Here is a 24,161-nt window from a genome sequence, read left to right on the forward strand (position 1 = left end):
ATATAACTTTGCAAAACAAGAGCTGTCACACAACTTCATGTTAAAACTTCATCATATAACTTTACTTGCATCTAATTCACAGAAACTTGACAAAACAGACTTTAAAGAAAACCTTTCACAATCTAAAAATCTAAAAAAAATGTTTACATTTACATCACACTTAGGTAAAATACGTAAATATATAAATCTCATATCAAATGACTGCCTTCTGATGGTTTAGGTGACTTGTATTGTACATTCACTTTAAGGCACAGAATACTACACTAAAAATGTGCCAAAATGGGAATACTCACAATTTACTGTAGCCACTCAAAGCAGAGATTAAATGGGTATATGCAAACTAGAGGGTCATTGACCCTAAAGCGCTCACCTGTGTACAAGGCTTCAAGTGTGTTTGTATTATGTAATGGTAGGGTTTCTTCTATGTTAACATATATTATATGCATGTCACTAACATTTTTGAACCTACAGCAATAATTGATACAATTACTATGTAAAAATTATTTTAAGATCGGGCTTAGCAGTTTCACACAAGAACATTTTTAAAGTTTCCTCTTTATACATATAAGGAAAAGTGACCACGTCCTCTGGCGACCATGACGTTTTTTGAACAAATCAAAATAATTTTAACAATGTTGGTAGAGGGACACACAAGGACCATTTGTGTAAAACTATTTTGAAATCGGGCCAGCAGTTTCACACAAGATGATTTTTTAAATGCCTACTATATACATATAGGGAAAAATGACCACACCACCTGGTGGCCAAGTTTTTTTAGGAATCTGTATAATATGAACAATCTTGATAGAGGGTGACATGAGGACAATTTCTGTAAAATTATTTCAAAATTGGACCATCGGTTTAGAAGATGTTGTATGAAGATTTTTCTATTTTTAGCTCTGGCTGCCCCTATGTGCAACCAAGCAGAAGCGTTTGAACAGCTTTGGTAGAGGTCCATCCAAAGAACAACATGCCAAGTTTCCTCAAAATCCATTCTGTGGTTTTGGAGGAGATGTCATTTAAACACAATCGTTGGTGACGGACAGACAACGGACACAGCGTGATCACAATAGCTCACCATGAGCACCATAAAAACTGAACCCCCAAAAACATCCCAAATAAAAATTGTATGATACAACAATATTTTGCATTTATGGATATATAAAGATTAAAGAAAGAACATAATGCACCCAAAACATGTAAGAAATATTTCACATCAAATACAATAACCATGTAAAAATAAAATAAAAATGAAATAGAAGGTATATAACAATACCTAAAGAAAAGAAACTAAAAAGAGAGTATAATATATATTGTTTGTTGCCATACACAACCATGTCATTTGTAAAATCTTGGCTGTAAATTCTTGGTCATTTTTTCACTTTGATCTTGGTTCACTGACACGAATTATTTAATTACCATTTTAATTTAATTACCCATCATGTTTGACCTTGACCTTTAGCCTCAGACTGAAGGCCATACATATCACATGGATATGCAATACTGCAATAAACAATTTTGTATATCAACACAACATGCAAGAGTGCTCTGCCATACATTCAAACAGAAATCATACATAATAAATGAAATAATATATGCTCAATTACTGACTAAAATACTAAAGAAAGCAGATAAAAAAAAATGCACTTGTTTTGTTTACCACATGCATACTCACTGTCCAATTCTGTCTTTCCTAGACAGGAGTTGGTAGAAAAGGGAGATAACTCATTTATCAGTCAAAAATTAATGTGTATAATAACTGGAAGAAAATACATCTCAAATTTCCCTATCAAAAAAGCACCTAAAAGTAATTAACAGATTATTGTTTCAAGACACTGCCAAATGTTTTAAAACATCTTCTAACAAGAAGATCTGAGCTTTTTTAATTGTTGTATTTAAAAGTCAATTTATAATTTGCATCATTCAAATTTTTGCCACTAATTTCAAAATTTCCTCGAACATGAAACTGTGACATTTGGCAACTTTATCCTTTGTCAAATTGTGCAGTGGAATGAAAAATAATTTCTTTCAAGATTTCACAGATTTTTCTTATGTAAAATTTGAACTAAAGTAATTTTAAACAAAATTTTCTATAAATATACTTTAAAATATTTTTGGAATGCATTCAGTGACAGATATCATGCATTGAGATGTATTTTATCCATATTTTCAGGCAGTGGAGAGAGCTTGATAGGAATGTATCATTCCATATGTCAGCCAGCACATGTACACATCAAATACTTAACATTCATTGGTCCATTTGGAATCTTTTTTGCTGAAAAATATATCGTATACTAGTAATGTGACTGACGGATTCAGAAATCATACTTTCAATCTTGTTCGGCCTAAAGTGGTACTGCATCCGTCAGTCAGCTCTCATAGTAGATTGCTATAAAAGAAGTGGATATACTGGTCAAGAACATGTCTGAATTACACATTGCTTGCATGTGGCAAATACTCCCTTGTTTTGCATTATTTCAATGCACTATGTGTAAAGCATTGTCTGCAAGAAATGGCCTGTTCTAGACCATCTGCTTGTTACACTGTTCGAGTTTTTATACCATATATATCATGCTTGAATCAATAGTCTAAAAACTCTGCAAATTATTCTAAAACAGGTTTTGAAGAAGAGGAAATAAACTTTAAGAATTTTAAGACCTAAACTTAAAAATTTATTTACCTGAAAATATTTCTGAGAGAAATACTGACAGGAAACAAAAAGAATAATTTTAGATACTATCACTTAAACAACGTTAAACTGCCTCCATGTCCTTGACCAATACAAGTGTGTGAAGTTTAAGAGTACGACTCTACTTTGCTAGAACATTGCAATACTACAGCTGGTCTGATGTGCAAGGTGGTCTAATTCTAGCAAGGCAGACCTTAACTTTAGCTGTGTAAAAATAAAAAGCTTTAGAAGACTGGAGAACAAAAATATCTAAAGCAAACATTCATTGTTTAATGTCTTTAAAGCATGAAAAAAAAAACATGAAAAACAATAGTAAGACAACAAATAAACAATGAAAACAATGATGCTGCAAGCAGTATTTCTGAAAAATAAATACTTAAAAACATCTGTATAGTATGAACTTAGATTATTTCTCAATATATCCAGACCATACCATCTTTGCCTATATTTGATATTTTGAAATGATGCAACAGAAGATGGGATTACATCTGGTGAAATAAAGGATGGATGTGATAAACACATGAAGAAAAATGCTGCAAGAAAAAGATAACTAATGGTGATGTATGAGAAGCAAATGTTGAGGACATAAAGGAAACATTTAAAATGAAAATTTGACAACAATTAATATATGAGAAGCAACTGATAAGAACTGTGAAGATGAAGGAAAATTTTACTATTTGTAATATACGAGAAACAAATGATGGGTACATTGAAGAAAATGTTTATGAAGTTACAATGAAATCAAAAACATAAAACTGTAAGTGAAACAGATCAATCTGGAAAAGTTCTTAAACAATGTAAACAAGAGCTGTCTCCGTAGGATGACACATGCCCCCAATGGCACTTTGAATGAATAGTTATGGCTGATGTTAGAGTTTAGGACCTTTGACCTACGGAGCTGGGTCTTGCGCGCGACACATCGTCTTACTGTGTCACACATTCATGCATAGTTATTTTAAAATCCATGCATGAATGACAAAGATATGGACCGGACATGCCCATCAATGCACTATCATGAAAAATGATCTTTAACGTCTAAGTGTGACCTTGACCTTTGAGCTACGGACCTGGGTCTTGCGTGTGACACGTCGTCTTATTGTGGTACACATTCATGCCAAGTTATTTGAAAATCCATGCATCGATGACAAAGATATGGACCGGACACGCCCATAAATGCACTATCCTTTAACGTCTAAGTGTGACCTTGACCTTTGAGCTACAGACCTGGGTCTTGCGCACTGCACGTCGTCTTACAGAGGTACACATTCATGCCAAAGTATTTGAAAATCCATCCATTGATGACAAAGATATGGACCGGACACGCCCATCAATGCACTATCCTTTAACGTCTAAGTGTGACCTTGACCTTTGAGCTACAGACCTGGGTCTTGCGCACTGCACGTCGTCTTACTGTGGTACACATTCATGCCAAGTTATTTGAAAATCCATCGATGACAAAGATATGGACCGGACACGCCCATCAATGCACTATCCTTTAACGTCTAAGTGTGACCTTGACCTTTGAGCTATGGACCTGGGTCTTGCGCACTGCACGTCGTCTTACTGTGGTACACATTCATGCCAAGTTATTTGAAAATCCATCCATCGATGACAAAGATATGGACCGGACACGAAAATTGCGGACAGACCGACAGACTGACAGACCGACAGACAGTTCAAAAACTATATGCCTCCCTTCGGGGGCATAAAAAAGAAGTGTAAACTGTAAAATTAATGGATAAATAACTGTAGAAGAAACAGAAAACATGGAACAGCTGATACTGAAGTTTTAAGAAAGAAAGTAATGAAGACAGTGAATTTAACTTCGTATGTTTTTTGGTCAGAGCCATATTTCAGCAGTATTTCATTTATGCAACTTTAGACAGTTAACTTAACCAGTGTCTGTTTATTCTGTAACAGTATCTAGCTGTTTTCTGCAAGAAACGGTCGAGGTGTGGGACATTTGATTGCAGACACAGTGTTATCAGTATCAAAACTGTCACAGAGAACATACGCTTTGCAGAATGATCAAACCTGTGAACCCATGATCCATAGATTTGCACTTTCCCCAATCAAACTAAAGCTGACATGCTTTACAGGGTATTTTTAGGTGTGTTCTTTGTTGTATTTAGAGACGACTCATACTGACACAATTTAGGTCATATGGTGACTTTTCCAGCTTTGATGAAGACACCAGGTGCCCCTCTAAGCATTATTTCAGGCATGAGCTGGCATCTGGGTAGAACCACTGACCTTTTTGAAGCCAGCTTGATGGCTACATTACATGAAGGACTGTAAACCTTATGTGAGATTTGAGACCCACTTTGGTGAGGGGCAAGTGATTTAGTCAGCAGTCTTAATCAGGTTAGAATAGAAAATCATGGGTGAAAAAAAAAGAAAGAAAAGCCAATTGGTATGAACACTGTTACTAATGTGTTACTGGTAGACAAGGTGATAGTCAAATGGTCAAAACAGATAAATACAGAACTGAAAATGCAAAGATCATGGATCTTGAGAAAGTTGAAAATGATTTTAAAAGCTCAAAGAACTTGGCAATAGTTTAGAAATCCTAACATCATAATTTGGGCTAATACCATGATGGTCATGACTTTAACTAAGACCATTTCACGCAGTTTTTCTAACATCAATTCCTAAATTAACCCTACAAGCAGTTTTCTCAAAACCTTTTGATACTTGTTGTGCAAAACTGTATCAAAACTAATGTCAAAGCTACATACAATTTATGGAAGAAAGCAAAGATGAAATGGTCATTACTGAGAGACCCTGTATTCACCAGTAGCCACTTACCATCATCCTCTATGGTGTTACTACTGTCGGTGGACTCTTTAATGCCATCATTCTTCTTGACCATAAGACTGCGGCCTGAAAACACAATATACATGTAAGGTTTTATTGCTGTATTCTGTATCTAACTATCCACACTAATGGGTATACTATGACAAAAGGAATTGATGGAAGCTGATCAGTCATCTGTATGAACCATCCTGTAATAAATGTTAATTAAAATACCTCTTCATATGTGTTATACTGTATAAAGTGAAAAAGCTAACAAATGTTATAACTCAAACTCAATCTTTACAACATAGTAAAGTAATACACTATTGGTATAATACTGTATTTAGAACAATTATAAAGCATATGTATATATTTGGAATTCTGAAAAATTAATGTACATCTCTCTTTGACTGATTAAAAATAAAGCAAAATAGCATAATGAAATTCTTTGTTCTCCTGTCAAAGGTTATATTCTCAGCAGTAAATTCACAGTTTATTTTTATCCACCTGCTTTTTCTCTAGCACTGTAAAACAGTCTACAGAAATTTCTGAAAACAAATATACCATAGAGAATTGACAATAAATGTTAGTGACACAAGTCAACTGTTAAGGAACATACTGTTAGGGCACAATGGTTAGTATCAACATAAATACAACATGCTGAACATATTTTTGTTAGATTTAAAAGTGGCAAGTTATGAAGTCCTGCAACAAAGTGAACTCTCTGGAATGAAAGTCTCCTCATACAACCAGCACTAAAACATGTCAAAACCCAGTAACAACCTCATTCACTGGACAGCTTACCTAGAGTATGTTGTGCTCATGTGAGCTAAAAATGACTATGCCCTCTCAACTTCACGAATCATAATGGACTGAAACATGACAAAATTTCAATCCTCTAATTTCAAACAATCCATGCAATAAATTTCCTGAAATGGCAATCATGGCTGCATTTAGACTCAAACTCCTTTAGGATGTTTTTTTTTTTTGTAAATTGTTTAAATGTATAAAGGGTTTTCTGTGTCTAGCAGAAGAAGGAACAGTATGAACAAAGCTGAAAAATGCACACAGACCAAGCTTACAGTAAGAGAAGCAGGCCTCAATAATGTTCTAAACCCCTGCAATGATACAGAACCATGTTACACTATTAACTATATCTATAAACTGATCAACTGAAAAACCATGTTATACTTCTAACGTGGTTAAATCTGTCAACTAGAGAACCATGAAAAATATACCTATTACAAATCACTGAACCTAACAGAGCCATGTTATGCCACAAACTACAAAGCAATCAACTGGAGAACAACATTTTGCTACTTAGCTACTAACTAGACAACTATGTTAACCTACTATAAAGCAATCAGCTAGAGAACCATGTTACACAACTAACTAAAAAGCGATAGACTTGAGAGCCATGTTTTGCTACTAACTACAAAGCAATCATTTAGAGAACAATGTTTCACTACTTATTACAAAGCAATCAACTAGTGAGCCACGTTACGCTACTAACTAAAATGCAATCAACTACAGAACAATGTTTTGATACTAAACGGAAACCATATGGTCCTGGACGCAAGATTTAAAAATACCTAGAAAGTTTTTACAAGAAATGACACAACATACCAGTACTTGAGACATCCACCGTTGCATTATGTCGGCAGCATACCGACCGCAGCCAGTCCATAGATCATCTCCAACAATTTAACATATTTTTTTCTCTATTTGCTTCCTCACTTTTAATTTCCTGGTATGGTGATCTTAGAAATCAGTCTGTTTTTACTGAAGAATTTCTTTGCTTTTGCAATAATCATGTATAAAAAAAGTTCCAATTGTAATCTTCTAACCAGCCTACTGGAATTGTTTTGAATACAGTAAACTTTAAAGTTATTATAAATTTAGTATAATTTGTAAGCGCTTTCTTATTTTGAAAACTTTTTTTTTTTTTCAGCAGTTTTAATTTGAACCTATGTTTTGTATGAACTTTGTATGTGTAAATGATCAATACAGCTTTAATGATGAACCCATGTGATGAGAATGCTAGTAACTTCTCAATGCCTACAACTGCTATGACAAAGCATGATTCTCTTTGCATCATGTCTTAAATTCCTCAAAAGATAATTACTTTTATAGGTTTTCAGAAATCAATCAAATTCAGTAAGTCAGTACAAATGTACTAAGAAATTCTATTAAAGTTAAATCAGTTCTGCATGTTTGTTTCAATGGAAGTGTTATCATTCATCCAGATAATGTCAAAGGTTAATTATAGTAAAAATCAAAAATCGAAAAAAAAAGCGGCTGAATTAACAAATTTATAGTAGAACCATGTTTTAACATATGGAACAATATGATGAGGTTATACGCCTGCCGAATAATTTCATGAGGGAGTAGCCCCGAGTGAATTATACACGCAATGTTAACCAATTCGTGTTGTCGAGATATGTTACAGCATGGTTCTGCAAGGTACCATTTTGATTCTTCCATGTTTTAAGTAGACAAGTAGATGGAATAGGGAAGCACTATATCATGGCCCATGTATTGCACCAAATATATAGTAGGTCAATCTTCCACCTCTAATAAATGTGGAGAAATTACTCCAAGAGAGTTATCCTAAAACTGACCAAAATAACTAAAACATTATTTTCCTTTAAAAGGAAAGTCAGAATACTGTTTAGCATACAAACCCAACTGTAAAAACTTTCATGCAAAATATACAAACATTTTCAAATGACACTGAAACACACATGTGTGTGTTTTGTCCTTAAAATACATAATCAGGGAACTCGCACAGTAGTGATTTTGGTCAAAACCACAAAATTTAATCTGGACAAAAATCTTAACCAAAGCCTACAATCAAGTGACAAAAATACTTCTAGATTTTTCTCGAAATAACAGACAAGTTAGAAAACAATTTAATGCCAAAAATACATTTTACATAATTTTCACGATTCCAAAGAAATCGTATCAATAAATAATAAATCCCTTAAAATATACTAAACTCCAAAACAGATCTGTTTTTTCTTATTATCTCACTTTTATCACCATGTATACATGTTAAATTTCACAATGAGACTGCAGTGGCATTAATACATGTGTACATTCTACAGAACTATCTATTATCCGTCTAGAGTCATGTGATCACAGGGTAAGGTTTCATATAGATCAAGAAATTATAAAACCCAATCCTCTTCTATCATCAACAACAGCAACTGGATACCTAGATTAATTACAAGAGGACCATGATGGTCCTGAATCGCTCACCTCTTCCAACATGACCCAGTTTTGAGTATGACGTCGTTTTTTCTATTATTTGACATAGTGACCTAGTTTTTGAGCTCATGTGACCCAGTTTTGAACTTGACCTAGATATTATCAAGATAAAAATTCTGACCAATTTTCATGAAAATCCATTGAAAAATATGGTCTCTAGAGAGGTCACAAGCTTTTTCTATTATTTGACCTATTGACCTAGTTTTCGAAGGTACGTTATCCTGTTTTGAATTTTACCTAGATATCATCAAGGTGAACATTCTCACTAATTTTCATGAAGATCTCATGAAAAATATGGCCTCTAGAGAGGTCACAAGGTTTTTCTATTTTTATACCTACTGGCCTAGTTTTTGACCGCATGTGACCCAGTTTCGAAACTGATCTAGATATCATCAAGGTGAACATTCAGATCAATTTTAATGAAGATCCATTGAAAAATATGGCCTCTAGAGAGGTCAAAAGATTTTAATAATTTTAGACCTACTGACATAGTTTTTGACCGCAGTTGACCCAGTTTCAAACATGACCTAGATATCATCAAGATGAACATTTAGACCAACTTTCATACAGATCCCATGAAAAGTATGGCCTCTAGAGAGGTCACAAGGTTTTTTTATTTTTTGCCCTACTGACCTAGTTTTTAAGGCAATGACCCAGTTTCAAACTTGACCTAGATATCATCAAGGTGAACATTCTGACCAATTTTATGGAGATCCATTCACAAGTATGGCCTCTAGAGAGGTCACAAGTTTTTCTATTTTTAGACCTACTGACCTAGTTTTTGACCACACATGACCCTGTTCCGAACTTGACCTAGATATAATCAAGATGAACATTCAGACCAATGAAAAATATGGCCTTTAGAGAGGTCAGAAGGGTTTTTCTATTATTTGACCTACTGACCTAGTTTTTTATGACACGTGACCCACTTTCAAACTTGACCTAGATATCATCAAGATGAACATTCAGACCAACTTTCATACAGATCCCATGAAAAATATGGCCTCTAGAGAGGTCACAAGGTTTTTCTATTATTTGACCTACTGACCTAATTTTTGAAGGCATGTGACCCACTTTCGAACCTGACCTTGATATCATCAAGGTGAACATTCTGACTAATTTTCATGAAGATCTCATGAAATATGTGGCCTCTAGAGAGGTCACAATGTTTTTCTACTTTTAGACCTACTGACCTAGTTTTTGACCGCATGTGACCCAGTTTCGAATCTGATTTAGATATCATCAAGGTGAACGTTCTGACCAATTTTCATGAAGATCTTGTGAAATATATGGCCTCTAGAGAGGTCACAAGGTTTTTCTATTTTTAGACCTACTGACCTAGTTTTTGACCGCATGTGACCCAGTTTCGAACTTGACCTAGATATCATCAAGGTGAACGTTCAGACCAACTTTCATACAGATCCCATGAAAAATATGGCCTTTAGAGAGGTCACAAGGTTTTTCTATTATTTGACCTACTGACCTAGATTTTGATGGCACGTGACCCAGTTTCAAACTTGACCTAAATATCATCAAGGTGAACGTTCTGACCAATTTTCATGAAGATCTTGTGAAATATATGGCCTCTAGAGAGGTCACAAGATTTTTCTATTTTTAGACCTACTGACCTAGTTTTTGAAGGCATGTTACCCAGTTTCGAACTTGACCTAGATATCATCAAGGTGAACGTTCTGACCAATTTTCATGAAGATCTTGTGAAATATATGGCCTCTAGAGAGATCACAAGGTTTTTCTATTTTTAGACCTACTGACCTAGTTTTTAACGGCACGTGACCCAGTTTCGAACTTGACCTAGATATCATCAAGATTAACATTCTGACCAACTTTCATAAAGATCCCATGAAAAATGTGACCTCTAGAGTGGTCACAAGCAAAAGTTTACGGACGCACGGACGCACACACGGATGACGGACACCGCGCGATCACAAAAGCTCACCTTGTCACTTTGTGACAGGTGAGCTAAAAAACTTGGGCATCTGTGAACATGTGAAACAGCTATTTCAGATTCTTTGGAAATGATATTACCAAAGTAATAAATAATTAAATATCAAACAACATTTAGAAAGTGGGTCCCCAGTAGCATCTGGCAAAGAATATACATGTACATCTCTTGCCTATATATACAAAGTATACATCTGTTTGTATGTCACACTATAACTTGATATAAAACAGTTGCAAGATCAACCTTACTAAGGCAATCACAGATCAATAAAATAATTCTTGGATTTTCTGGCTGATACTCACAATGGAAGGTGTGCTGAAACTTTTGGCTCGGAGACAATATAGAATACGAAACATCCAAAAGTCTGCAACCTTTATGCAACATGAGGAATTCTTATTACCTCCCTTTATTGTACTGCTGTAGAAAAACCCATGGATAATGGGAATACTATACTGCTGTAGAGAAAACCAATGGATAACAGGAATACTAAACTGCTGTACAGAAAACCCTTGGTTAATGGAAATACTATAGTGCTGTAGAGAAAACACATCGTTAACAGAAGACTATACTGCTGTAGAGAAAAGCAATGGTTAATGGGAATACTATACTGCTGTAGAGAAAACCTATGGTTAATGGGAATACTATACTGCTGTAGAGAAAACCTGTGGTTAATGGGAATACTTATGATACTGCTGTTGAGAAAACCAATGGTTAATGGGAATACTATACTGCTGTAGAGAAAACCTATGGTTAATGGGAATACTATACTGCTGTAGAGAAAACCTATGGTTAATGGGAATACTATACTGCTGTAGAGAAAACCTATGGTTAATGGGAATACTATACTGCTGTAGAGAAAACCTATGGTTAATGGGAATACTTATGATACTGCTGTTGAGAAAACCAATGGTTAATGGGAATACTTTACTGCTGTAGAGAAAACCTATGGTTAATGGGAATACAATACTGCTGTAGAGAAAAGCAATGGTTAATGGGAATACTTTACTGCTGTAGAGAAAACCTATGGTTAATGGGAATACTATACTGCTGTAGAGAAAAGCAATGGTTAATGGGAATACTATACTGCTGTAGAGAAAACCTATGGTTAATGGGAATACTATACTGCTGCAGAGAAAACATGGTTAATGGGAATACTATACTGCTGTAGAGAAAACCTATGGTTAATGGGAAATACCTTATGATTACTGCTGTGAGACATTAATAACCATATGGTTAAACAATGGTAAGGAATACTTTACTGTTGTAGAGAAAACCTATGGTTAACAAGACAACTACACTTCTGTAAAGAAAACCCACGGATAACGGGACTACTATAGTGCTTTAGAGAAAACCCATGGATAATGGAAATACTAAACTGCTATAAAGAAAACCCACAGATAATGGAAACACTACATTGCTGTAGAGAAAACCCATGGTTAAAAGAAATACTATACTGCTGTAGAGAAAACCCATGGTTAACAGAATACTATACTGCTGTAGAGAAAACCCACGTATAACAGGAATACTACACTGCTGTAGAGAAAACCCATGGTTAATAGGAATACTGTTTCCATAGTAAGAAAATGCAGAAGAATGAACTAGCTGTGTAAGGTAAGGCTCTGAAACAGCTACAATATCTGCACTAAGACAACAATCATTTTGGAGGAACATTTCAATCAGTATCACACAATGTCAACAATATTTATACACCTCTTACCATTACAAGATGGCAGTTCCGGAACAACAGAAAGGATATAACTACATGCTTGTAAGTAACTATGGTAACATCTGTGGTATGTTCACAAAACTGCCAATCAGCAATAATGACATCAAACTTATATAGAATTATAGCAAATATGACTTGTACTTATACTTAATGATCATCAAGAATACAAAAGGATTTATTTATTGTTGTCGGAACATTCACTGACACTGATAAATGACAGAAATGAAGTTGTGGTTACCAAGCACCAACGGACTATAGCACAGGCTGTGTAACCAAATTCTTTCTTCAAACCATGATGTATATATGTCTTTGTGCAATGACTTCCGCAATACGACCAAAATCCAATTCATGGTGCTTTTCTAGTCTCTTAGCACTTATACCATGAACAAAATCCAATTCGTGGTGCTTTTCTAGTCTCTTAGCACTTATACCATGAACAAAATCCAATTTGTGGTGCTTTTCTAGTCTCTTATCACTTATACCATGAACAAAAGCCAATTCATGGTGCTTTTCAAGCCTCTTATCTCTTATACCATGAACAAATTCCTCCAATACTATTTTTAAACAAACCTTAATGCATGATGAATGAACTATTCAACAACACAGACATAGGTCAGCAAACACCTTTACTCGATCTGTAAATATTTATACACAAGACATATTGCCATGCACAAAGTTCACTTATTTTGTTACCGGTTTTTGGGGTCTGTATGAAACCTGTATAAAAGAATCAGAAATGTTTGGAAATTAGAATATCTGTCACCATGGAATACTTCTTACTAATGAAGCATGACAATATGATAAAACATCAACATTCACCAAAATGCTGGATGAAGTTCATACATACTCTTTTCTTATGGAGCTGGAAAAAAAATCAACCAAATGGTAATTACATGTATAAACTTTCTTCCACAAAAAATAATATGAAAACTTAAAATTAGGAGAACAGAAGACTTCAATGGATTTTTGCCTACCTTCTTGAAACGCTGGTAACTAGCAATTGCATAATACTTTGTGTATCGTAACTAACTGAAAGCACTGGGTATTTTAAAATGATACTATGAATTCCAAGCAAAAATGCTAAATATTTATAATTATTATGTTTGCATGGCTTTTCTGAATCTACATTAATTTTAAAGTTATCTGAGGAAGACTGCAATTTCATATTACTTATCTTGTTAGCTCTTCGTTCTTAGATTAAAATTAATTTCATATTACTAATTTTGTTAGCTCATTTGAGGGAAGAATCTGAATTATTACTTATCCAGTTAGCTCACAGTTTTAAATTTTATATTGCCATCTCCACAGAGGCTGACAGTATTTTATTTACTAACTGGTTAACTGGTAAATCTGCTTTTCAAAGCATTTTCACATTATCTAACACTTTTTGCTATTTGGATATTATTATGGCTTCTTACAAAATTATATATAAAGATAAATGTATAACATTCAGCTGATATGCCACTGTATCCATTTGTATCATACAGAAACCTTTGAATAGGAGCCTAAATATAATCTACATGTCTAAAGGTGGCTCATGCTAATATCTAATAGTGATTTACAAACATAAATATATGGCTATAACAGCAAACATAACAATTAGCATGCCAATTACACGCCCAGAATTTCTTCAAAACAAGAACTGAAAGAAAAATCCATATTAATTGGCACTAAATGTGTTCAGGCTTTATTAGGCAAGAAAGATAATCCATCCAGCCAGGCATCTAGGGGAGATCATTCTCATCACACCAAGACCTTTTTTACCTGCTTGTTGTTGTTGTTGCTGTTGCTGTCTACCATCTTGGTGACCCTTCATAAGGGCCGCTGCTAATGATGCTGCCCCAGCGGCCATTACTGGGACAGAGCCTGGAGGATTTGGGACCATAGTGGTGGGATTAACTGCCCCTAATTGGGCCTGAGCTTGTGCCTGGGCTTGGGCCTGCTGGGCCTGATTTTGAGCAGCAATATTACCTACAGCAATACAAAAACCACTGTCACAAAATTCAATATACACCCAGGAAATCAATTTACTAAACAACATAAACACAAAATAATTATCAAGGTACTAGATATGTGACAAATTCATGTTCTAATGTATCAAAATATCTTTATAAAATATCATATTAATACATAATCACATGTGATATATTGAAAAGATAGTGTACTTAAATTGCATGCTTAATAAACAAGTGCAATGTAACTATTAACAGCTAGTCAGTTTGATGCTACCTCTACACATTCAACAGCCAATCATTCCTACCATTTTAACACTACCACAAAATTTCTTAACTAAAACACAAGATAACATCTGACAAGTAACAAGCGAACAGACAGGTTTTCTTTTCTCAAAGCTCACTCACTGTACTCACTATTGCTTCCAAACAAATATCAGAACCAAAGCTAAATATTACCAATACGAAACTGTAATATACAGTAAGAAAACCTGAAACAACTCTCTTGTGACAAAATAAGCAAACCATAAAACAGCTTCATGTAAACAGCGACAAAGTGGCATTACTTTAAGAAATTTATTTTGCTAAGAAATAAAGAGTTAAAGAACTTGCTATCTGGACTAGTTTGTTGGTGTAAAAGCCATGCAATAAGTTTCAAAGCATTGCAACAGACCAAGTGTTCGTATAAAAAACAAACTTAATTTAACCTTATTCATATACAATAAAACAGATATATCGATGTTATTTTAAGCAGTAAGATCAAATTTATGGAAGCTTTCCTAGATTTTTCAGAACAGTAGTATATAACCTTTATCTTACTTAAAAACACTGTTTCTGAGCTGCCCTATTTTAAATGGTTCGTTATTCCCTTTATTCCTTTTTGGATAGTATTTAAACTGACAAGATACAAACAACTTGTACAATATAATTGTTTCTATATACCTGACCTTCTCACAAGCAAGAATGGAACCCATATTAAAGAGAAAGTCTGTCTAAATTCTACAGAGCCTCTAGTTAAGTTATTCATTATGTTAAAAATGTTCAAAGAAATATATCGGGCAAATACCTTATACAGGTAAAATCTATAACTGAGAACAATACAATTCTAAAAATACAATCAAAATTTCCATGCAAAGGCTTGATTGTGTACAAACAACCTGACTATATCATGTCTAAAAGTACCAAGTAAGCAATGATGATATAATGTATGAAAACATTTTTTCCGAAACAATCTATTCAAAGTTGTAAAACTGACACTATGCCAAGTTCTGTAACTGACAAAGTATAAACCTGAACTTGCTATAAATCTTAACAAGCAAAGAGTTTATGAAACCAAAACAGGACATGTTGTCTTCAATTGAAAAACTGACTTTCCAAGTGCCATAACCCTGCTACAAATAAACAGGAATATTTTGTAATTCAATTCTGATTTATTCTACTAAGTTTGAATGAAATTTAATTAAAACTGCAGGAGTTATCTGAAAACAATGTACATGACAGGAAGACAACATAATATAAACAATATTTCTCCATGAACTTACATGGTCTATCTAACTAAATTTGACAAATTTTGTAAAATTACACACACAATGAATACATAAAGGAAAATTTTCTGGTAGACAACTCACAGAGCATGATAAAATCTTTTCAGCCTTGTACAAAACTTACAGAACAGACCTTTTCTTACTAAAGCACAGCATACAGAGCAGAGAATATCTTGTCTGACTAAAACACTGCAGCTTACAGAGCAGAGAATATCTTGTCTGACTAATACACTGCAGCTTACAGAGCAGAGAATATCTTGTCCGGCTAATACACTGCAGCTTACAGAGCAGAGAACACCTTGTCTGACTAATACACCGCAGCTTACAGAGCAGAGAATACCTTGTCTGACTAATACACTGCACAGCAGCTTACAGAGCAGAAAATATCTTGTCCGGCTAATACACTGCAGCTTACAGAGCAGAGAACATCTTGTCTGGCTAATACACTGCAGCTTACAGAGCAGAGAACATCTTGTCTGGCTAATACACTACACAGCAGCTTACAGAGCAGAGAATATCTTGTCTGGCTAATACACTACACAGCAGCTTACAGAGCAGGGAATACCTTGTCTGGCTAATACACTGCAGCTTACAGAGCAGAGAACATCTTGTCTGGCTAATACACTGCAGCTTACAGAGCAGAGAACATCTTGTCTGGCTAATACACTACACAGCAGCTTACAGAGCAGAGAATATCTTGTCTGACTAATACACTGCAGCTTACAGAGCAGAGAACATCTTGTCTAACTAATACACTGCAGCTTACAGAGCAGAGAATATCTTGTCTGACTAATACACTGCAGCTTACAGAGCAGAGAACACCTTGTCTGACTAATACACTGCAGCTTACAGAGCAGAGAACATCTTGTCTGACTAATACACTGCAGCTTACAGAGCAGAGAATATCTTGTCTGACTAATACACTGCAGCTTACAGAGCAGAGAACATCTTGTCTGACTAATACACTACAGCTTACAGAGCAGAGAACATCTTGTCTGACTAATACACTGCAGCTTACAGAGCAGAGAACATCTTGTCTGACTAATACACTGCAGCTTACAGAGCAGAGAACACCTTGTCTGACTAATACATTGCAGCTTGCAGAGCAGAGAAAACCTTGTCTGACTAATACACTGCAGAGCAGAGAACGTCTTGTTTGACTAATACACTGCAGCTTGCAGAGCAAAGAACATCTTGTCTGACTAATACACTGCAGCTTGCAGAGCAAAGAACATCTTATCTTACTAATGCACTGCAGCTTACAGAGCAAAGAACATCTTGTCTGACTAATACACTGCAGCTTGCAGAACAAAGAATATCTTGTCTGACTAATACACTGCAGCTTGCAGAGCAAAGAATATCTTGTCTGACTAATATACTACCCTGCAGCTTACAGAGCAGAGAATATCTTGTTTGACCAATACACTGCAGCTTACAGAGCAGAGAATATCTTGTCTGACTAATATACTACCCTGCAGCTTACAGAGCAGAGCATATCCTGTCTGACTAATACATTGCAGCTTACAGAGCAGAGAATATCTTGTCTGACTAATACACTGCAGCTTACAGAGCAGAGAATATCTTGTCTGACTAATACACTGCAGCTTGCAGAGCAGAGAACATCTTGTCTGACTAATACACTGCAGCTTACAGAGCAGAGAATATCTTGTCTGACTAATACACTGCAGCTTGCAGAGCAGAGAACATTTTGTCTGACTAATACACTGCAGCTTGCAGAGCAGAGAATATCTTGTCTGACTAATACACTGCAGCTTGCAGAGCAGAGAACATCTTGTCTGACTAATACACTGCAGTTTGCAGAGCAGAGAACATCTTGTCTGACTAATACACTGCAGCTTGCAGAGCAGAGAACATCTTGTAGCTTGCAGAGCAGAGAACATCTTGTCTGACTAATACACTGCAGCTTACAGAGCAGAGAACATCTTGTCTGACTAATACACTTCAGTTTACAGAGCAGAGAATATCTTGTCTGACTAATACACTTCAGTTTACAGAGCAAAGAATATCTTGTCTGACTAATACACTGCAGCTTACAGAGCAGAGAACATCTGCACAGCTTATAGAGGTAAAATCTTCTTTTCTAACTTTTACGCACCTTACAGAGCAGAGAATATCTTGCCTAACTAGAACACAGCCAACAGAGCAGAGAATATCTTGCCTGACTAGAACACAGCCTACAGAGCAGAGAATATCTTGCCTGACTAGAACACAGCAAAAAGAGCAGAGAATATCTTGCCTGACTAGAACACAGTCTACAGAGCAGAGAATATCTTGCCTGACGAGAACACAGCCAACAGAGCAGAGAATATCTTGCCTGACTAGAACACAGCCTACAGAGCAGAGAATATCTTGCCTGACTACAACACAGCCAACAGAACAGAGAATATCTTGCCTGACTAGAACACAGCCAACAGACTAGAGAATATCTTGCCTGACAAGTGTACAGTTTACAGAGCAGAGAACAACTTTTCTGACTGATACACCATCTACTGAACAGACAGTAACTTTTCAGACTGGTACACAGCAGAGAATACATTTTTGGACTGTAACACAACTCACAGAGCAGATAATATCTTTTCAGACTTGCTCATAACTTACACAGCAGAAATTAACTTTTCTGAATTGTACAAAGCTTACATAGAGCAGAAAAAATGGGCTTACGGAGCTGTGAGTATCTTTTCAGACTGGCACATAGCTTACAGAGCTGAGAACATCTTTCTGACTGGTACATACCATACGAAGTTAAGTATTGTACTCTTTATCAAAATTATACTAATCAACTTACAGTCAAAATTATCTAAAACAACCACTTGTCAAATACAGAAACAACTTAATTGGAAAATAATAATGCTACCTACACATTAACTTTCTTTAAATGAAAATATAGCTGGGATCAGTAACAATGTTAAAATTGTGCAATTTCCAATGAACAACATGCAAACTCCAGGGATGATTTCTACTGTTGTCAGCAATTCATTATACCTTCAGGGATACTCCTACATAACCTCCAGTGTATGTAACATAAGGTCCACAAAAATTTAATATTGTCACGAGACACCAGTTTCATTAAATTTATACATATATATATAAACTACTATACATTTAACACTCAGAAAGTTTACTTTTTTAAATTTCAACACCCTACATTATGTTGTTCTTTTTCAGTTGTCAAGAGAAAATAACAACTTACCCAGTTTTGAATAAAGTAACATTCACTGCCCATATTTTATCTGTTTTCTAATTTGAAACACAGCAGTTACTATAGAAACTGGTGTCTAATAGAGCAATGAAGAATATGAGGTGCTTACAGACTTACCTTTACTCACTTGGTACACAACGAAGGACAGCAACAAAAACAAATAGGTCAGACATTATAGCATGCTGGTATATACCACAATGCATTACAACAGTTGCCAATTATAGTACTTCTCCAAAACATAGTCTTTGTTTATTTTACTTTTATTTAACCACTGTAGAATATTTTGATAAACTTCTTTCAATCAACATATGAAATGTTATGTGTAAACATTTCTTAGAACTGGAAATCAAATTATCAAATACCAGAATGGGCCATGATGGTCAGGTAAGCAAAAAAACAAACAACTTCTGTTTTGGAAAAGAAAACGGTCAAAGATATCAAAAAGCGTAAATTTCAAAAGTTATTCTCTTTCAAATGCATTCAACTTCATTGCAATGAACTTATAAAAAGTACCTTTCTCAAAGAATCATTTAGCAACTTCCATACCTTAGTATTATACACTCAAAATAATGTAGAAATTGTATAAATAACCAGTTATATCTGCAACTTTTTCATGAAAATGCATCAGTAAAATACATTTTTTCCTCCAATATACCTTACCCCTTTTGGTATAAATGTATTTTTTACACAACATTAATATATGTTGCAGCACTGCATGAAATTATAACAATATAAACCCATTTTAGTAGACCACTTCCTCCTGAAACATATTCCGTTCTTCAGGTGACACAACTGGTAACTGGTGACATTACTACGGACTTGAAATATCATTGTCACTTTACTGAAAGTTTTTGCCTTGGATCAATAGAAGATGAAAGAGCTTTCTCCCACGAATACAAATATTTCTTCTTCACTCAGTAAATGCCAGTCCTTTTGCTGATTTCGAAGGTAGACAGAAATGAGCTATTAATATAGCCTGCATTTTTCATTAAGAATTCTTGTGGAAGCTGCATGTTAACAGTCCTTCTAATAATTGTTTTTTTTAGTATTTAAGTATACAAAGAGAAATAACTCTTGCAATTTTTATACGATATATCAGTTAAATAATGTCCCTTACTTAGCATAATATATATTAGTACATATTAGTAAATGACTGTACATAGATTAAGACAACACAACGTTTACGGCACAAACAGTCAAACACTAGACAAACAATACTTCATGTTATGTTTCCTAGCAAGCCATCTGTGCTTATGGTGTACAAGGCTAGTGTTCCACAGAGTTTTTACAAAAGCAATTAACACATTTCAGTATATTATGTGTACACTACATATTCAATTTCACAATCAAATAAAATGTAAGCAAATCCTTTATTCAGCAATTTATTTTAACCTTTAGCCTGCTGTCAGCAAGTGATTCTGCCTTTAGCCTGCTGTCAGCAAGTGATTCTGCCTTTAGCCTGCTGTCAGCAAGTGATTCTGCCTTTGTGACCAGTGAAGACCAAGATCAGCCTGCACATCTTGGTCTGCGCTGTTCGCTATTCAGTCAGTAAATTTTCAGTGAACATCCCTTCGAATAATAAATGGTATTGTCCAAATTGAATGATGGACCAGTCCATTTTAGAAATATAGCAGGGTAAAGGTTAAGCTAGTATAATACAGGCTATCACTTCCATAGTGAACTAAAGCTTTCAGTGGAGACTGTCATCATTTCTTCAGGCTACACTGTTCTTAACATCAAACCAAACACAAAATGGAGTCAAATATATAGATATCATGTTGGTGTTTATATAGCTGTTTAAAGCTTGGAGAGGAAATTTTCTGTGACTACCACATCTGCTAGACAAAGATTTGTCAGTAATTTGTATATGTACTGCAACAGAGTGATGGCCCTTGCAGGGAAATGTTGTGACAATACTGAATGTACTGTAGTTCCCAATGAAACAGCCAGAATTCCTATATTATACAGCTAGATCTATATTATGTAAAAGGCATGAATGTCTACTCACTTGAAAAATTCCTGGTTGCCAGCATCGTAGTCAGGATGGCACCCTGTAATATACATTATCATTATATATCTTGCTATAAATAATAACAAAATTGTACAGGAAGGAGTCCTGTAACCCAGGACAATAACCAGAAATGCGAACAAGAACTAATTTATTTAACTGCCACAGATATGTGATGTCATTTATGATGTCATTTACCCTGTGTTGTTGTGTTAAAAAATTTGTTAATGTCCACATATTATTTTGATTAAATCAATCAAGATCTCCTTATTGTGTTTAGGAATATCATACAAGACTCATTAAATGGCAATGACCTTCCTCAATCCTACCCCTATTGCAAATACCGTAGATACCCATGTATAATGCGCAGTTTTTTGACCCCCGAGACCACCCCCCGAATCGTGGGTGCGCATAATACACAGGTATAGACAATTTTCCAACTTCAAAACAAGTTTGTTACCGATGTTCGCCATTTTGGTAAAGGGAAACTACTCCCCGCGCTTACTGTCACCGCTAAAATCTAAGATTGCCATTACGTTCCGTAAAAGATCGAATGGTTTATTTTTCTTTCAAACAAAATTAATTTCATATAAATTTAAAAGTATTTTGATGAAAGAAATGTTAATAAATCACAAAAATCATGATACTTATTAAAGATTGAGAATTATCTTTAACAGAGATCAAACTGTGAACAACATAATTGACACGAGGTGACATGTTAATTGCCGGTAATTACTGGCAATTTGATCGTGACAAAAAGACCATCACACCTTTTGTTATTGGTTTGAATTGGGAAGCTCATGTCATTTTGAAAGATACCATTCCGAAATATTGAATCAGCTGCTGTTTATTTATTCAAAATAGTTAATTAAAAAGGTAAAACAACAAATAAAACAATATTTTACTGGTTTTATTTTCGAGAAAACAAAAACTGATAGTACCGCGAGACCGATGCTGCCGCAGAAATAAAATTTTTTACCGGTGTCGATGTAAACTCTACTTTCGTTTTCCATCCACCTCAAAACTGACCAAAAATGTTTTTTCCCCAGGATTTTGGGCCAAAATCGGGGGTTGCGCATTATACACGGGTATCTACAGTATATGTTTAGTCGGGCAAATAACAACTTCAGGCCAGCCATTGCCTAGTTATGGTATGCAATATAATGCAACACAACTCTGAATTTGTCTGCATGTTACATGTTTTACATTACAACTGCTGCTCTGTAAAAGAAAACAAGAGCTGTCGGAGGACAGCAACGCTCGACTATTCAACAGCCTTGTCAATTGAATGAATACAAAAGTCGAAAAAGGGGCATAATTTTGTAAAATGCAAAGTAGAGGTATTGAACCTCTGTACTGCATGTCATATCATGACAGTGAACAAGTATGTGAAGTTTCAATCCATTCCCATTAGTAAGTACTGAGATACCAGCTTACATGCAAAACCTTAACCAAAAATTTCTAAGTCGAAAAAGGGGCATAATTTTGTAAAAAAAGCAAAATAGAGTTATGGAACCTGTGCAATGTAGGTCAGTTCATCACAGTGAATAAGTGTGTGAAGTTTCAATCCATTCCCACAAGTGGTTACTGAGTTACCAGCTTACATACAAAACCTTAACCAAAAATGTCTAAGTCGAAAAAGGGGCATAATTTTGTAAAAAAGCAAAAAAGAGTTATGGAACCTGTGCAATGTAAGTCAGTTTGTCACAGTGAATAAGTGTGTGAAGTTTCAATCCATTCCCACAAGTGGTTACTGAGATACCAGCTTACATACAAAACCTTAACCAAAAATTTCTAAGTCGAAAAAGGGGCATAATTTTGTAAAAAAGCAAAAAAGAGTTATGGAACCTGTGCAATGTAAGTCAGTTTGTCACAGTGAATAAGTGTGTGAAGTTTCAATCCATTCCCACTAGTGATTACTGAGATACCAGCTTACATACAAAACCTTAACCAAAATCGGGACGCGGACGCCGACGCGGATGCCGACGCATGGGCGAGTCCAATAGCTCTACTATTCTATGAATAGTCAAGCTAAAAAATATTGTTTTACTTATTAACATAATAACTGTTATATATATATAAAGTATTGGTAATTCAATATGCTATTTATTGCATAGAAACTGTTACGTTACAACAACATCTTTATAAATACTTACCACTAATATATTTCTCAGGCTATTGTATTTTGGCACTACTGTCACATAATGTTGCTTACCTGTCCTTACCTGGTCTGCATGGTAAATACTGATGTTTTTACCATACAACACACACAAAATTTATACTTACCTTATACCATGTAGTCTACCTTCTTGTATTAGGTGGCATTTTTTAAAGGAAAAGTTTTACCTGAAGGAAGTCAACAAAAATGGCTTCTGATTGCAGGAACACTTGTTAATTGGAACAAGGGGGTCATGATGACCCTGGATCGCTCACCTGAGTAATATGAGCTACATGTTTTAAGTCTAAGTCAGTTTTAAGATCGGTGTGCAAAACTGTACATGTCATCCAAATTTCATGGCTGTATCTTTAAAAACAAGAAAGTAGGTTAATAGGTCAAGGTCAAAGTCAGGTGACCCCTAATCACTTGGGGTCATCAGGTGATTATAATTAAACAGTTTAGGAAATATGATCTGATAATTTTTTAAGTATTTTTTCCTATATAACTTATATAACAAGTGACCCCCAGGGCAAGGTCTGAGGACCTTTTACCCCAGGGGTATAATTTGAACAATATTGTTAGAGGTCCATTACACAATGCTACATACCATTATTATATCAAAGGCCTAGGCATTGAACTTTCAGACAAGAAGATTTTTAAAGATTTTTCGTAGATAAGTCTATGTAAAACTTGGGACCCCCAGGGCCTCTTTTCAACTCAGGGGCATAATTTGAACAATTTTGGTAGAGGACTACTAGGCAATGCTACATACCAAATATCAAAAGCCTAGGCCTTGCAGTTTCAGGCAAAAAAATTATTTTAAGTTTTCTCCTAT

At 35.1% G+C, this 24,161-nt stretch overlaps 1 protein-coding gene across 14 annotated transcripts in view; it reads right to left on the reverse strand.

The window, feature by feature from the left end:
• Positions 1–24,161, reverse strand: part of LOC123564429 (calcium/calmodulin-dependent protein kinase type II delta chain-like) — a 173,560-nt gene that overhangs the window by 23,925 nt on the left and 125,474 nt on the right. For 4 of the 14 annotated variants that reach the window (XM_053537059.1, XM_053537060.1, XM_053537057.1 and 1 more), the window contains 4 exons: positions 21,169–21,211; positions 14,209–14,415; positions 5,498–5,572; positions 2,246–2,275 (listed from right to left, as the gene is read on the reverse strand). In XM_053537059.1, the coding sequence (XP_053393034.1) occupies positions 2,246–2,275; positions 5,498–5,572; positions 14,209–14,415; positions 21,169–21,211 (355 nt within the window). Of the gene's footprint in view, positions 1–1,675; positions 1,694–2,245; positions 2,276–5,497; positions 5,573–14,208; positions 14,416–21,168; positions 21,212–24,161 lie in introns of all 14 variants that reach the window. The other 10 variants (XM_045358017.2, XM_045358010.2, XM_045358012.2 and 7 more) reach the window with 5 other exon arrangements.

Source organism: Mercenaria mercenaria, chromosome 2, assembly GCF_021730395.1.
Source record: "Mercenaria mercenaria strain notata chromosome 2, MADL_Memer_1, whole genome shotgun sequence".
NCBI lineage: Eukaryota > Metazoa > Mollusca > Bivalvia > Venerida > Veneridae > Mercenaria > Mercenaria mercenaria.